Below are 15,088 nucleotides of genomic sequence, written 5' to 3'. Positions count from 1 at the left end.
ATCATTAATTAAATCATTGGACAGTGTCTATTATAAACACAATAAATATTAGCTGTTGCTATCATGAAGACAGGAATGTAGATAATTTTTTCTTTTCGTTCTACTTTGGTAATTAAAGAAAAACTAATGCAGTATTTACAAATGAATCTTTTCTTTAAAATTAAGGTAATGATTTGGTGAGTTCCCATCTGCAGTGTATAGATTTGCCTTTGAAAATGGAAATGTTTTTAAAGATGTAGTGCAGTGAAGAAGCCACTATTTCAATATATGTCTTGTGAGATAGCGATCCCCAACCTTTTTGGCACCAGGGACCAATTTTGTGGAAGACACTTTTCCAGTGGTTTTGGGATGAAACTATTCCACCTCAGATCATCAGCCATTAGTTAAGAGTCTCATAAGGAGTGTGCAGCCTAGATCCCTCGCATGCACAGTTCTTCACAAGAGGGTTTGTGCTCCTAGAAGAATCTAATGCTGCTGCTGATCTGACAGGAGGTGGGGAGCTCAGGCAGTAATGCTCCCTTGCCAGACGCTCACCTCCTGGTGTCTCGCCTGGTTCCTAACAGGCCTAACTGGTACCAGTCTGCAGCCCGGGATTTGGGGGACCCCTATTGTAAAAGATGTTTATCATTTCTGGACATTATATTTTTCCATTTGAACTAATAGTTTTATGGATCTTTAGAAAATTGTCTGTGGTACTCTTTTTTTTTTTTTTTTTGTAGGGATGGGTGGCTAGAATGTTTGCTGGAAAAGACTTACCGGTGCACATTTTTCAGCTTACTTGAATTTATCCTAATTTACTTCTCATCCAGTCTGGAATTAATTTATATTTGGCTTTGTCTATAGGTTGGATTAGATTCTTTCCAAAAGCCAAACTACTTAGGTCATTGATGCAGAGGTCACAGGGAGACCTACAATTGTGTTACTAAATTTTATAGACTAATGTATATAAAGTCAGAACCTCATGAAATACTGTTCATGCTGTTGGTTATACAGAATAATGTGCTGTGTGTCCCTGTGGCCTTGATTTCCTTCAGCTGAGCAGTCATTAGAAAGAAGAGGACAAAAATACTATCTTCATTGTCTCTGCTTTGGTTCAGACCTTCATCCCTGCATTGAAAACTGAGGGTGACCTCCTGTTGTCTTCAGGCACTTTTTACTTCACAGCTTCCAGAAGGGATGATGATTACTGAGAGTGGCGCAGCACTTAGGCATCGTCTATAGGGACCTGACATTAGACTGTTCACTACAGAAGTCTTCACATAAAAGATAGCTTTTCTTGAGAAAATTTATTTGTAGATTTTAATTTATGTTACAGATTTAAAACTGCAGACACCTTTGTCTGAAGGGAAATCTTACTAAAAGTCAGCACTTAGACCCTCTTTCAAATTTTATCATTTTTAGTCCTATATTTGTAAAACCTCTTATAATTCAATAACTTTTCAAAGGATCTTTTCTACATTATGTTTAAAGTACCTCTCTGCTTTTATTCTTACCTAGTTTTATGGAAGGAAAGTTTTGTGATTCAGATTCCTATTTGTAGAGTTGATATGATGTATTATGAATTTAGGGTGATTTTTAAGTCTGCCCTACTATGTTCTTTAATAAACAAGATGTCCTAATTTTTTTCCACTTATTAAGATGATGGTGCAGTTATGGAAATATTGCCTATAGCTTATATGTTAAAATTCTAAATTATATTGGTATCCAAATATGCCTTTGCTTTTTGTAATGCTAGGAGAAAATAGGCATTTTTTTGAAGACTTTACTAGCTAAGGAAATTAAAGTACTGAAAAGTTAGGAATAAGTGCTGTGTCTAAAGATAGTTGTGAAAAAATTCATTTTAAAAATCAAATTAATGGAGATATGAACAGAGTGGTTCTAATCAGAGAAATGAAATAATGGGGATTATTTCTTTTAATTTGGTGTGTTTTAAAATTGTCATCTCAGTGAATGCTTTAGTTCTAACTGGATAACTGCATTTGCAAAGTAATGATGTTGCTTGAAACTATGTGCAGAGAAAGTGTAAAAGATGAACTATCTGCTATTTCTAGTTCAATGCACAGTTGTCATATTTATCCTTTGCTCAATTAAGGAACCATATTATTGGGGATTATTTAAGTATTAAAGTATATCTGGAAGTTCCATAAATTAAATAAGTTAAAAAGTAAATTACTTCTCTTACTGTTTTATATGGAAGCTCCCAAGTTTTTTTCATATCATAGTTAAACTATACTATGATATGACTACTTGTACTTAATTATATAGACTACTTGTACTTAATTACAATGTGAATAATTATTTTGTCCATTATGTTAAAGTTAGGAGAAGACTTTATCTCTTTATGTTTTTTTCCTAGATAATCTTGAGCCAAATTTAATTATATCCAAAGAATTTTTTTTTTTTAATTATTTTTTTGAGACAGAGTCTCACTCTGTTGCCCAGGCTGGAGTGCAGTGGCATGATCTCAGCTCACTGCAGCTTTCTCCTCCTGGGTTCAAGTGATTCTCCTGCCTTGGCCTCTCAAGTAGCTGGGATTACAGGCGCCTGCCACCATACCCAGCTGATTTTTATATTTTTAGTAGAGATGGGGTTTCACCATGTTGGCCAGTCTGGACTCAAACTCCTGGCCTCAAGTGATCCACCCACCTTAGACCCCAAAGTGCTGGCATTACAGGCATGAGCCACCATGCCTGGCTTCAAAGAATATTTTTACCAATAGTATATGATATTACATGTTTTCTTTGAGATAAATTAAGAGTTTACAAAAGAAAGACACAGACTTTTATGTTCTTGATATCTTAAAGAAAAAATATACTGAGTGCTCCTTACTTTAAACCCTTGAATAACTTTTAACAATCTCTCCACATTCCTACTGTTTATTGATATTCTTTTGTATTATCTTAAGATAGACTGAATTGAATGAAATTTGGATTTTATAGTTTTTAATAGTAATTAAAATTATTGATAGAATCAGATATACAAGCTCTTTAACATTTCATGTAAATTGAAAGATGGAAGTGATTTAAATTGGATTTGTTTCAGAATTCCATTTTAGAAATCAGTTGGCAGTATTAGCAACATCACTATTATATGAATATATGCTAATGTAGAATGAAAGAAAGGTCCTCATTAAAATCTTGTTGCTAAACAAGTGACAAAAACCTTGCAGACAGCTTAAGGCTTCAGGTCAGTCATATTTACTCCTGAAGAGATTTAGACAAGTGTGAAAGTATATAGAACTATGCCTTTGTTGTGATCAGAACACGTAAATGCTGTTTTGTACCAGTTCCCTACCAAGGACATTTTTATTAATATTAGATAAAACAAGTCTTAATGCAATGCCTAAGCATCCTATTCTGAGTTTCTCAAGTAAGTTAAAATATTGGGTTTGTTAAATTCAGAAAGTAAGCATTTGCTAACAGCCATTGTGTCTGTGTTTTACAGAAAAGGACTGAGGTTTGGTCAACTAGTGTGTTCTCATGAGGCAAAATTCATGATCTAATTACCTTTCTTCCAGATTATTATTTGGGTGAACTGGTCTGGTATAGGTATAGTAAGGAGACAGTAAAGGTAAGGTGGTGCAGGGGAATCCAGCCCATGGTTCATTACCACTATTGAACATGGCAGTTCTCTTAAAGAAGCCTTTAGCTAGCTTTAGCTAATTCCGGATTAACTTTATATACATATTGTTTGAGGATTGCCCATGTCTTTTTATTTGGGATCCTAGTCTTTGCTTATGTAAAGGTAGATCTTAACATCATGCTATAAATAGAAAAATTAACATGTAGGAATAGATAGGCATTCCAGAGTGAAAGTTAGTTGACTTTTAGATAGCCATGTGGCTACCCTTCAGCATCTCCACTGAAAATGAGCTGGCTATAAGTCTGCTTTGCCTTTTGAGTGTTAGAGAGTCCTTAGTCAAAGGGCACAAAGGAATTTCCCTTGGTTTGATTTGACCTGTGTGCCCAGCTCATCTGCATCAAGAGGAACAAGAACATTTGTATTTGGAATAAAGAAGATACTTGATTATGTTTAGAGTCTAACAGGCTGGGTTGGGAATGAGAGAACAAATGTTGGGACTGCTGAGACTAGTGAAGCAGAAGCCAAAGGGAACTAATCATGTGTGTCCTTGAAGGGGAATACTATGTATCACTCACTTCATGTGATCACACACATTAAATTATTTGAATTAAAGTCATTTCTTGCATCCCTTGTTCCTTCTTCCTATTCCACCAATTTTCTTGGAAGTATCACTATGATGTTGAGAGTGGATACAGGTATCTATGCTATAGGGTTCTTGTCCCAGCAAAGCCCCCCTAATGAATTTTTTATGCATTTAATAAACCTCATTTTTGGTTGCTTGTGGTTTAAAAATATTTTTGTTACATAATTATGTATTTTCACGGACACTCCTAAGATTATATCTGTCTAAGACAATTATAAATAATTTATAATCCCAAGTACCTGGAAGGATAACACATAGCTCAAGAAAAGAGAGGAATCTTGATTATTTTGTATTTTAAAAGTTACAAAAGATATTGAGAAAACACAATACACAATTTATTTTTATTTTTATTTTTTTGCCTACAGCTTCTTTGTAAGGACGATGTTTAAGATCTCACTTGGAAATAGTTGCTTACTTACAGTAGATTAGGGGTGGCAGAGTCTGGAACTAGGACAGCCAGTGGTCAGAAGGAGGGACCAGAATAGTTCATGAGAGTAGCTGCAAGAGATGAGGAGCAAAGCATATTGTCCTGTGTAAGGGATAAGACAGGACTGAGTCTGACCCAAAGCAAACACAAGACAGAGTAGTAAGTGGCCCACCTGTGGGTAGCATAGGCACCAGGCTTTTCTGGGTTTGTGGTCCTGAAAAGGCAGAATACCCAAGGTGCCAGTACAATTTAAAGAGCAAACTAGCAGAGTGGAAATTTGACAGAAAGCCATTTGAAATAGCTAGGGCACCTAGAACTTACTTGGGAATGAAATGGGAGTCCTGTTATTAGAAGTTCAGAAACCATGGCAGGGTTGTGTAAAAGCAAAGGGATGCCTTGCTGCCATCAGGTGGGCATCCACCGGCTTTTGTTGCCAGGTACTAAGAAGACATGCAGAGACTAGACGACAGATACCAATGTCTGGAAACAATTCCCCTTCAAAGGAGGAGTCAAGTCTTTGTATTTCTCCTAGAATATACAGTCGTGCACTGCATGACAGTGTTTAGGTCAATGACAGACTACATGTATTATGGTGGTTCCATAAGATGATAATGGTGTATTTTTACTGTACCTTTTCTATGTTTAGAAATGTTTAGATATACAAGTACTTACCTTTCTGTTATAATTGCCTGCAGTATTCAGTACAGTAACATATGGTACAGGTTTGTAGCCTAGGCTATACAAAATAGCCTAGATATCTACTCAGCTGTACCATCTAGGTTTGTGTAAGTACACTCTGATCTTTGGACCACGATGAAATTGCCAAATGATGCATTTCTCAGAACGTATCCTCATTGTTAAGCAGCCCATGATTGTACTGTTTCTCTACTAGAAATCCTATCTCTACATCCTGTCTCTATGAAGTCTCCTTGCCCTTCATCTCAGAAGTCCTCTCTCCGTCTTCTCAAATCACATTTATTTCTACAAAGTGAATCTCACTCATCTTATTCTGCCTTTTACTGGTGTACATGTCTTTTGTTGAGCATGGTACCATGTGCCAAGCACAATGTACATAATAGATGTTCAAGGCTGCAGTGAGCTATAATCATGCCACTGCACTCCAGCCTGGGTGACAGGCTTTCTTTTTTTTTTCTAAAAAGAAGAAAATTGTGTGTATGTGTGTATGTGTGTGTGTATTTATATAGATGTAATTACAAGTAATTTTTTCCTTCCAAATTTATTTCAGATTTTACCAAATGTTGCAAGAACTCTGGAGTTCTTATGGTAGTAAAATGCCGGAAAGAAAATTCTGCATTGAAAGAATGTCTAACTGCTTAGTAAGTAGTTGTCTCAGTGTTTGTGCTTCTATGTGTATTTGTGGTAGATAAGAGTATGTTACTTAACTCATTACATGTAATATATTCTGTACCTCTCCATACCAAATTTATCATATTGTTGGCTGAGTCTAAAGTTCCAGTATAGTCTTAAAAATGCAACATATTTATGAAAGAGTCTTTTCAAATTTTCTCAGCATTGTATCTGATTAAAAAGCATTGTCAGCAGACAAAAATATATGATTTTTCACTATTTAATAAATCTTCATGAACAGTTTGATCTGTAAAATATAGTACAGACTGATTTTTGTTTATTCTATTGTAAAGATAACTAAATTAAAATATCTCTGAGACTTTCTCCAGCCTTGTGATTTGTTGGATTAATATAATTTAACTCCTAGAAAGTTGAGATAAATCATATGGATGATATAAAGGTAAATTTAGATTTTTTAAGTTAACCAAATTCACTTTTAAAATAATTTTATAGTATCATGTTCACTAATATTTTGTTGTAGTTCCTTAAATTTAAGTAAAAATGTATGAAGTTCTTTGAATTCACTTGCTGATTTATTCACCCATGTTCTATTGCCCACATTATTGACAGATAAGATTGCAGAATACTTTAGTAAGTATTGTTAATTGAATGTTGAGAGATCTTAGTTTTGGTAAGCCTTTATTTCCTTTAATTTCTGTAGCCTGTGCAGCGTATATGTCAGTATGGTATGAATCTTAGAGGATTAAATAAAAATGTAATGAACACCTGACCCTATATTTTTTTAAATAAAATATGTACACATAAACTTATAGACCTTTTTTTAGAATGGTGGAGTTGGAAAAGACTTTAGAGATTATGTAAACTCATCTCTATATTTGCTATATTTGTAAATGATGAAACATAATCAATATTGATTTTTTTTCTTAAGTTAATAATATCAACAGCAGCCCTTATTTATGGTCCAGGTATTGTACTCAGTGCTTTACCATATAGGAGTAGAAGTTCATTCTGTGACTTAATATTCTTTCAGTTCTATTCCCGAGTGCTTCCAAGAAATGTTTACTGAGTAAATGAATCTCTTAAACTTTTGTATGACTGAATTACTAAATTCTGTCTTATACATTGATTAAATAATTTTTATATCTCAGATTCAGTCATCATAATTGTTATTGCTAGTTTGACATATTATCCTTCACTCCAGTCAGGGCAGCTCTAGAGCAGAGTAGACAGGAGTATAGACTGCAGAGAGGGCAACCTGGGTTCAGCTTCTTTATCAGTGAGAGCTTAGCTAGCCGTGTTACCTTAGGCAGGCTCCTCATTGTAAGAAGGAATAATTATATCTTATGGAGTGATTGTGAGGTACTGCATGTAAACACATTTACCATGATAGGTATTCAGTAAATGTTCGCTCTTTTATGATTAGTATTTATTTATCTGAATATTAATCATTTGAATATCCTTCTCTCTCTCACCCCCTAGAAATACAAGAAGAAAATAACAGATTCTAGTCCATCTGAGGGGAGGAGAGGGGCTAGGAAGGATGGCTGTTTCTGCTTGTTTAGAAGAGATAAGCAGTGGATGTGACATTAACTGAAAGTAAATGGAAAATTATTAGGGAAAATTGTACTTGACTTTGAGTCCCCAGATACACTAAGAAATAGTATTTATTCATCTTTAAATAAGAGGGTGTTCTGCTTTGTTAATTACTATTGACATTTCCCTGAAATGAATGTAACTGCTATCCTCTCTTATTTTGAAACATTGTTTTTGCTCCTTTATTTCTACCTCTTACTTTCATTTTTTTCCTTAATACACTATGATCTGATTTCTGTCCTCACATCACTGAGCCTGCCCTTTGTAAAGGCTCTAGTGGGCTGATGGTAGACAAATCCAACGAACTGCTCCTTCTCTTTTACTCGACCTCTCTCTGGCAACCCCTTCTTAAAAGTCTCCTCTGTCTTCCCTGATAATACTTTTTCCCGTTTTCCCAACATCTCTTTGTACTTCTCAGTGTTTTTAATCTGCTCCTTAAAGTTGGTGATTCCCCAAGTTCTCTTCTCATTCTTAAATCTGAGGAAGTTTAGTTTGCACCCATGAGTTCAATTACTTACTATAAAAAGTAACATTTGTTTCTTTGTTCAAGTCCAAAAATGAACTGGGCTCCTTTTGCTCGTCCTACAACGTGTCTTTGTCAATTATACAGTAGTCTAGTATCTACAGTCTTGTCTCCTAACTTTAATTGGTTATTTCCTATTGATTTCTGAAATTTCCTGCACATCATCTCTTCCTTTTCATTCCTACAGCTCCTCCTTTGGCCTGCGCCTTCCATCATTTTTTGCCTGGATTATTTTAACAGTTTATTGGCTGTCTTGCCTCTAACCTTGCTTGCCTCCTTTTGTCCTATCTGCCACATGTTGTCAGATTCATCCAAGACACAAAACTGATCTTACAGGTGAGGTGCTCTATTAATTGTGCCCCATTTTCTTCAGGATTGATTTTAATTTCTTAGTATAGCATAAATGGCACATCATGATTTGACTTTTGCCCATTCCATCTTCATTTCAGGCCTTTTCTCCTATGTGCATAATCTGCTATAGTGGTACCTATCTACTTGCAGTTTTTCATGCATTAGTTTGTCCTCATCCATGTGCCTTCCCACACTTGCCTTCTATATGGATTTCTGTTGGTCTTTCAAAATACAACTCAAGCATTTCCCCTTGATACCTCTGCCCTCCCCATTTCTTCCTTGTTTCCATGGTGCACTGGGCCATACCTCTGTCACAGTATTTTGTAGATTTAATTTTAATCCAGTCTTTACTTGTCCTTTACACCGTGGGTTCCCAGGACAGGAGCTGTGCTTCTCATTGCTCTATTCTGTGACCGTGCTATATAAAAATGAATGATTTGGTCTTTAGTTTGGTAGCATAAAGTTAACAGTGAATTTGTAACCATTACTAAAAGTGTAATTCTAAAGATTGAGCCTGATGAACCAGATGTCTGAATATTAGTAATTAAAGTAAGGTTACATTTAACACATGCAGGATTATTTACTTGAAAATATTTTCATTTCCTTCTCATAGCTATAATGATCCAGCCTTTTATGAAGAATGCAAAATGGAATACCTGAAGGAAAGGGAAGAATTCAGAAAAACTGGAATTCCTGCAAAGAAAAGGCTACAGAAGCTTCCAACAAGCATGTAGGCAGATACTCAAATGACATTCAGGAACTCTAATATTCATGGAAGTCATTTTATAGTCCTTAAATAATGGACTCAAGCATGTATATTTGCTTTACCTTCACTATGGAAATATTATCTGAAATAAATATTTTATTTCAAAGTTTTGGTTTCTTAAATGGGAAAGGAGTAGTTACTGAATTGGGATATGGTTTTCCTGGTCATTCTGGACCTTTTGAAAGTTTTTCCACAACTATAGTTCTATAACAGTGATACTGATTTTTTAGAGTTCAATATGGTCCTTATATTTTTTTCCAGTGTATATGCTAATGGCTAGTCATGGGAGCCAAAACTAAAGAAAAGCAGGAATGGACAACCTTCAAAGGTGTTAATAATAACTAGGCAGTATAGCAGAATGGCTATGAACCAGAATCCTTCCTGATTCTACCACTTATTAGCTATACAGCTGTGGAAGTAAATCTAATACAGTTTGTGAGGATGTACTGAGTATTGCATATAGCAGGTACACGTACAGTGTATAAGACAGTGCTTCAGACCTGGTACATGCTCTTATATTGGTAGTTACTGTTAGTAGTAGTAGAGGCTTATTTGGAAACTATCTTAGTCCATTTTCTGTTGCTATGGGAGAATACCGAAGACCAGGTAATTTATAAGAAAAGTTTGTTTGGCTCACAGTTCTGGAGTTTATTTGCCAGCAGCTTCTGGCAAGGGTTTTCATACTGCATCAAAACATAATAGGGTGTAAAAAATAGAAGGACAAACAAGTGTGGGCAAGCTTTTATAACAACCCACTCTCTTGAGAACCGATACCTGTAATAATGGCATAAATCCATTCACGAGGGCTCCACCCTCATCACCCTATTACCTCTTAAAGGCTCCATCTCTTAGTACTGTTAAATTAGCAACTAAGTTTCCAACACATGAACTCTTGGGGGACACATCAAACCATAGCAGAACCATAGATAAGTAGATACATACTTATATGAATTAATTTTACTTACATCTTTGATGTAGAATTTTCTAAAACATATTATATGTTCTTAACCTGATAACTTGGCTACTGAGTCCTTTAATCTTTCATTTTGAAAAGTTATCTTTCTAAGTGAATTACCATTCTGTAACATAGTAATGGACTCAGGAAGTATAAAAAATTTATGTCCCAATTTAATAATTTGAGCTTTTATATTAAAAGTTATTTTTTCCCCATGAGCTGTTAACTCTTCCACAGCCATTGTAACTAGTTTCAAGACAAGTAAATTTTACATATATTTTCAGTCCTCATTAAAATCACAAATAGAAATTACTACCCACTAAGACAAGGTTTAACTTTCCATAATCCCATGAAATAGATCTGAGAGATTTTTTTTTTTAAGAAAGAACTTAAATAGGACACTAAAGAATCAATTCAAGTTCCACACTTTACTCTTGAGTGAACCACTCAAAAAACTATTTTACTTTTATTTGAAATACAAAGAAACCACATTTTCCCAGGCCACAGATCAAAAGGAGGGAGATTACTAGAGCAGACAAAAGCAAAGCAAATATAGAAATCTAGAGACCACACAGCATAAGGGCAAACATGCCCATATTTCCACAATGACCTTTGGTATTGGTGCATTTCCTAGAGCACAGGAAGTTAACTGTTTTTAGAGATAAATGAAAATGGAAAAGTTACTTTAAGAAGCTAGTGAAATATACAATCTATTTTATAGCTTTGATTAAAATCAGAAATAGCCCAATAATGTAGAAAATTAACTTATGTACATGTTGCTTTCCCCATAGAAGCCAAATTAGATTATACATTATAAATAATATGTTCATCCTCCTTATGTCAAAGACTAAACCATTCATTGTAGCCTTCAGAATACCCATGGGTATCCATACTGAAGATTTTTTTCACCTGGTACATCTGTCTCAGTTGTGTCTTGCTTGCTTATGGGTGCCTCTGTTGATACTATTCCCTGTTAATATGTGATAACTCACAGGTTTTTTACCCCTTAAGATAACACCTTCTCCAAGTAGCCTTTCTGAATTAAGATCAGTACTTTGTTGTCACATGATTCAGCTCTTCAAGTCTGAATTTTCCCATTTATTTTGGTTTTCTAATGTTTCACATAGGCATGTTCCTGCTTTTAAGAATTCAGTTCCATTTTGACAGCAACTCAGTAAGTCTTACAGATGTAAATTTTACTTTAGCTAATAAGGGAGCAAGAGGAAGGAATAGGTGGCTTTTTGTTATTTATGTTCTCTTCATTCTGTTGATTTATGGATGTACTGAATTGAACCTTATAAAAAGAAATCTAAAGATTCAAAGGAAGCTCTTTAGAGCAAGTTTCAGCTAGTATGAAAGAAGTCAACATAAAATACTCAATAAAATATTCAATTTTAAATAGATTCATAAGCTACAGATGGGCCACTGTTTTTTGTTTGTCTGAATTTTACCTAGCGCAGAGATGATCAAGTGTAGATTTAAAAGCTTCTAGCTAGGTAAAACATTTTTGGTTAATCTTTCCTTACTAAAGAACTTTATACATCATTTGTCTAGCACTTTAAACTGTCACAGTCACTGACTTTTTAGTATACCTGTTTGATAGCTATCATCACTGTACTGTTTAAATGGAAAATAATTTTCTCCACTCAAAAGCTGGTTTAACAAATGTCTATTATATGAATCATACTAACAACCAACAATTAGTACCAGACTTTGAGATAAATAGGCAAGGACAATATTTCACATTCACTTCAATTTCAAACAGAAATAATTTATTTTAATTAAACGATTTCTTGGTATTGTTCAAAACATTAATCAAGCAATTATCTCATAAGACTTTTTTTCTTTACAAAGGAAAATTTCCAATTTCGGTTTTAAAAAAGGCAAACCAGTAAGCTACATTAGAGATCAGATATAATATACAGCCTATGCAGCCACATGAGAAATAGTTTTTGCTGCTTTGTTATTACACAGGTAGTTGCTTCCTTCAGCTAAAGCCTGGAGTATTGTATTTGTTTTATGCATATTGGGTTTGGTTCTATTACTTGGCAGGAGATTGTACTCCCCTGAGTCAGCTGTGTTCATTGGTCAGAATAAATTCCAGCATCTGACACCAATTCCATTAATCACAGACAAGCTTGAATAAGTGTAAGATAATAGAAAAAAAATCTGGTGAATGGTGAACATTGTCTATGTATGTATGCTATTCAGTAATACAGCAGAAGAGATCTGAGATATTCTTTTGAGTTCAAGATATATGAAACTATCAAAAAGGATAAAGTCCTCCTACATGAAATACTTTAATTCAGGCAAAAGGTGTATGAACCAAGTAAAACTCCACCCTGAAAGAACTTAAATTTCCATGTGACGCCATCTTTATTTCCTTCTTTATTTACAAATAATTGGCCACTTAGAATAAGAGTGTGTGGACATTTCATGATTGACAATATCAATACAGCCCAAACCCTGATTTCTATGATTAAAAATTCTAATTTAAAATCACTTTCTCAATAAATAGAATATTACATTTCAACACAAAGTCTAACAATTTAGAAGCTGCTCTACACAACATGCAGCTGTAGTCCCTTTGAAGAAAATGACTTTTTATCATTACACACATACATTTATGTTTATATTATGGCCCACTGAAGGGCAGATTAGACTGAAATCTGTGTGATGCTCCTTCTACTACTTATTGAATAGTGTGTAGGGTTACAATCATTTGTTTACATTCCAGAGTTTTTCAACTATTTCTTTTTTTTTTTTTTTTTTTCCCAATTAGGACTTAAGGAATGTGCTGGGACAAAGTTGGCTTCAGTGATCAGGTTGTTTCAAGTCTTAGAATTCAAACTTCAATTCTAAAATTTTATCAACAAAACACTGTGACCAAAAAATCATTTTAAATCTTAAATATTGAAACACAAAGCATATAAAGATGGTATAACCTAAGATGCTTTTATTTCATTATATTTTCAATATCTTTACGCATTATAACAACAGAAATGTAACCTATTCACATTGCCATTTGTTCCATTATGCAATTTGAAGCAACATACATGGTTTCCTTTTATTTTTATGAACACATATTTAGACATTTCACACTTTGTAAAACCACGTCTACAATCTCCAATTCCATTCTTCTATCTGAGGCAAAATTTTACGATTAATATCGAAGGCAGAGTTCTCTTTTTTAAACACCTTAAGTTTACTTATTAATTAGTATAGTAGCGTATTTCAGATTCTTAGAATATGGAGCTAGAGGGTGCTCTTTCATACTAGAAAACCAACTATGTTGGTTTTTGTACATAGTGTACAGTATGTTCAAATATAGATACTGAAGACCTCTGCAAAATTTTAATCAAAATCCCCTTTCAGTTTGTTAAATAATTTCTTGGGAGGACCACTGAAAAGAGATAAGTGTCCTCATGGTGAAATCGTGAATCTCTTCCAAATTAATTCTTATAAAGGCAGTTCTGATTATGTTGATCCAAGTAATGCAGTGGTGGAAGGTTGGGTAAAGGCAAAGTTTTAGTTTTAGTTTCCCCAAATGCTGTCTCACTTGATTTAGGAGGACTTGGAAATACCCAGGAATTGTCTTCCAGAGAATTTCTGCCATAAGAACTGTGTTCCTGAAAGCATGTCCCATCATTAGGAATGGATCTCTCATTGTCTGTCCATGATTGGAGGATTGCTTTCTCTGATAAAACCTTTACATCTCCTGGTAAAGGGGAAGATGCGGTATGACAAAGAGCTTTGCCATTTGGTGAGACAGGGGGATGTCTTGTGTATGTTGCAGTAAAATTCATCAAGTGCAGTTTTGTGCTGTCTCTTCCAAGGTCTTCACTGCATCCTACAGGGGCACAGGCTAAAAAGAAAACACAGACTAAATGTCAGTTTTCATTACATTTGTGATCATAAAATTCGATAACACTTCACCAATTTGGATTCTATAACTGGTGATGAAGTTAAGATTTCCAAGTTAGTGTGATCATTGAGGCACTGTGACTAGGAGATAAATGACAGATGATCTGAGTTTTAATCCTGGATCAGCAATTTACTGTGACTTTAGATATTTGTCTCTTAGCTGCTCCTGATGTCTCTTTCCTTGTCTGCAGAATGGATATAGAATTCCTGTCCCAACTATGTCATACAGCTTTTAAAAGATGAAGAACTACATATTTTTAAAAGTTGGAAACTAATACAGTTAAAATACAAATAAAGATCCTGTTCTTGGCTCTTACTGTGGCTGGAGAAGGGTTGCAGACTGTTCACATGTCAGTGGGGACTGAGACAGTTCTTAAGTTTTAGCATTTTTTAGTTGAATATAATATTCCTTTGCTCAAACTCTTTGTCCACAGGCAGTCCAAAAGCAAATTTTTCAGAAATAATTGCATTTTTAATTGGTGAGACCCAAATGAAGTTTTTATATATCAAAGGCTTTTATGGATAAAGCAGTTTAAATAAAATTTGTAAAATCTTGTTTCTTGTAAAACACAGCAAATGGTAATGCTACTGTGGTCACAATATAGGTAAAGTAAAAGAAAAAAAAAAAAAAAAAAATCAGCCAAAAAGAAAAAGTTTTGTACAAATGCAATGGCCTAGAAAAAGACTACTTAAAAGCTATGATTTCACCACAGCGAGCACATTGGTAATACAGGTTTCTCCTCTCCCTCCAGCTCAGCCTACCAGTGTGGAAAGGGAAGTTTATCTTAGCTCAAGAAGGATGGTCAAGTGTAACTAAGGCTTGACTTCATGTAATTTTAGAAGAAACAGATTGAATGACATTATAAAATAAGCTCATTGTTTTTCCTGGGAGGGTGGATACGGATGGAGGAGAACTGGAAGTGTAGTGTTTGGCTTTGGAAAAAAGGTGATACAAAGGTCAGGAGAAAGGTGGTTCTAGTCTCATCTCTGTACTC

The 15,088-nt window shown here is 34.6% G+C and overlaps 2 protein-coding genes across 7 annotated transcripts in view; one reads left to right on the top strand and one right to left on the bottom strand.

Annotated features, from left to right (window-relative positions):
• CMC1 (C-X9-C motif containing 1) overlaps positions 1 to 14,709 on the top strand; it is an 83,576-nt gene extending 68,867 nt beyond the window's left edge. For all 3 annotated transcript variants that reach the window (XM_054480133.1, XM_054480131.2, XM_054480132.2), the window contains 2 exons: positions 5,899 to 5,989; positions 9,062 to 14,709. In XM_054480133.1, the coding sequence (XP_054336108.1) occupies positions 5,899 to 5,989; positions 9,062 to 9,182 (212 nt within the window). In that variant the 3' untranslated portion in view covers positions 9,183 to 14,709. The remainder of the gene's footprint in view (positions 1 to 5,898; positions 5,990 to 9,061) is intronic.
• Positions 13,104 to 15,088, bottom strand: part of AZI2 (5-azacytidine induced 2) — a 25,629-nt gene continuing 23,644 nt past the window's right edge. For all 4 annotated transcript variants that reach the window (XM_054480117.2, XM_054480118.2, XM_063662102.1 and 1 more), the window contains one exon: positions 13,104 to 14,034. In XM_054480117.2, the coding sequence (XP_054336092.1) occupies positions 13,622 to 14,034 (413 nt within the window). In that variant the 3' untranslated portion in view covers positions 13,104 to 13,621. The remainder of the gene's footprint in view (positions 14,035 to 15,088) is intronic.

This window comes from Pongo pygmaeus, chromosome 2 (assembly GCF_028885625.2).
Source record: "Pongo pygmaeus isolate AG05252 chromosome 2, NHGRI_mPonPyg2-v2.0_pri, whole genome shotgun sequence".
NCBI lineage: Eukaryota > Metazoa > Chordata > Mammalia > Primates > Hominidae > Pongo > Pongo pygmaeus.
Note: the sequence above shows the minus strand (reverse complement) of the source record. Positions and strands in the feature narration are given on the sequence as shown.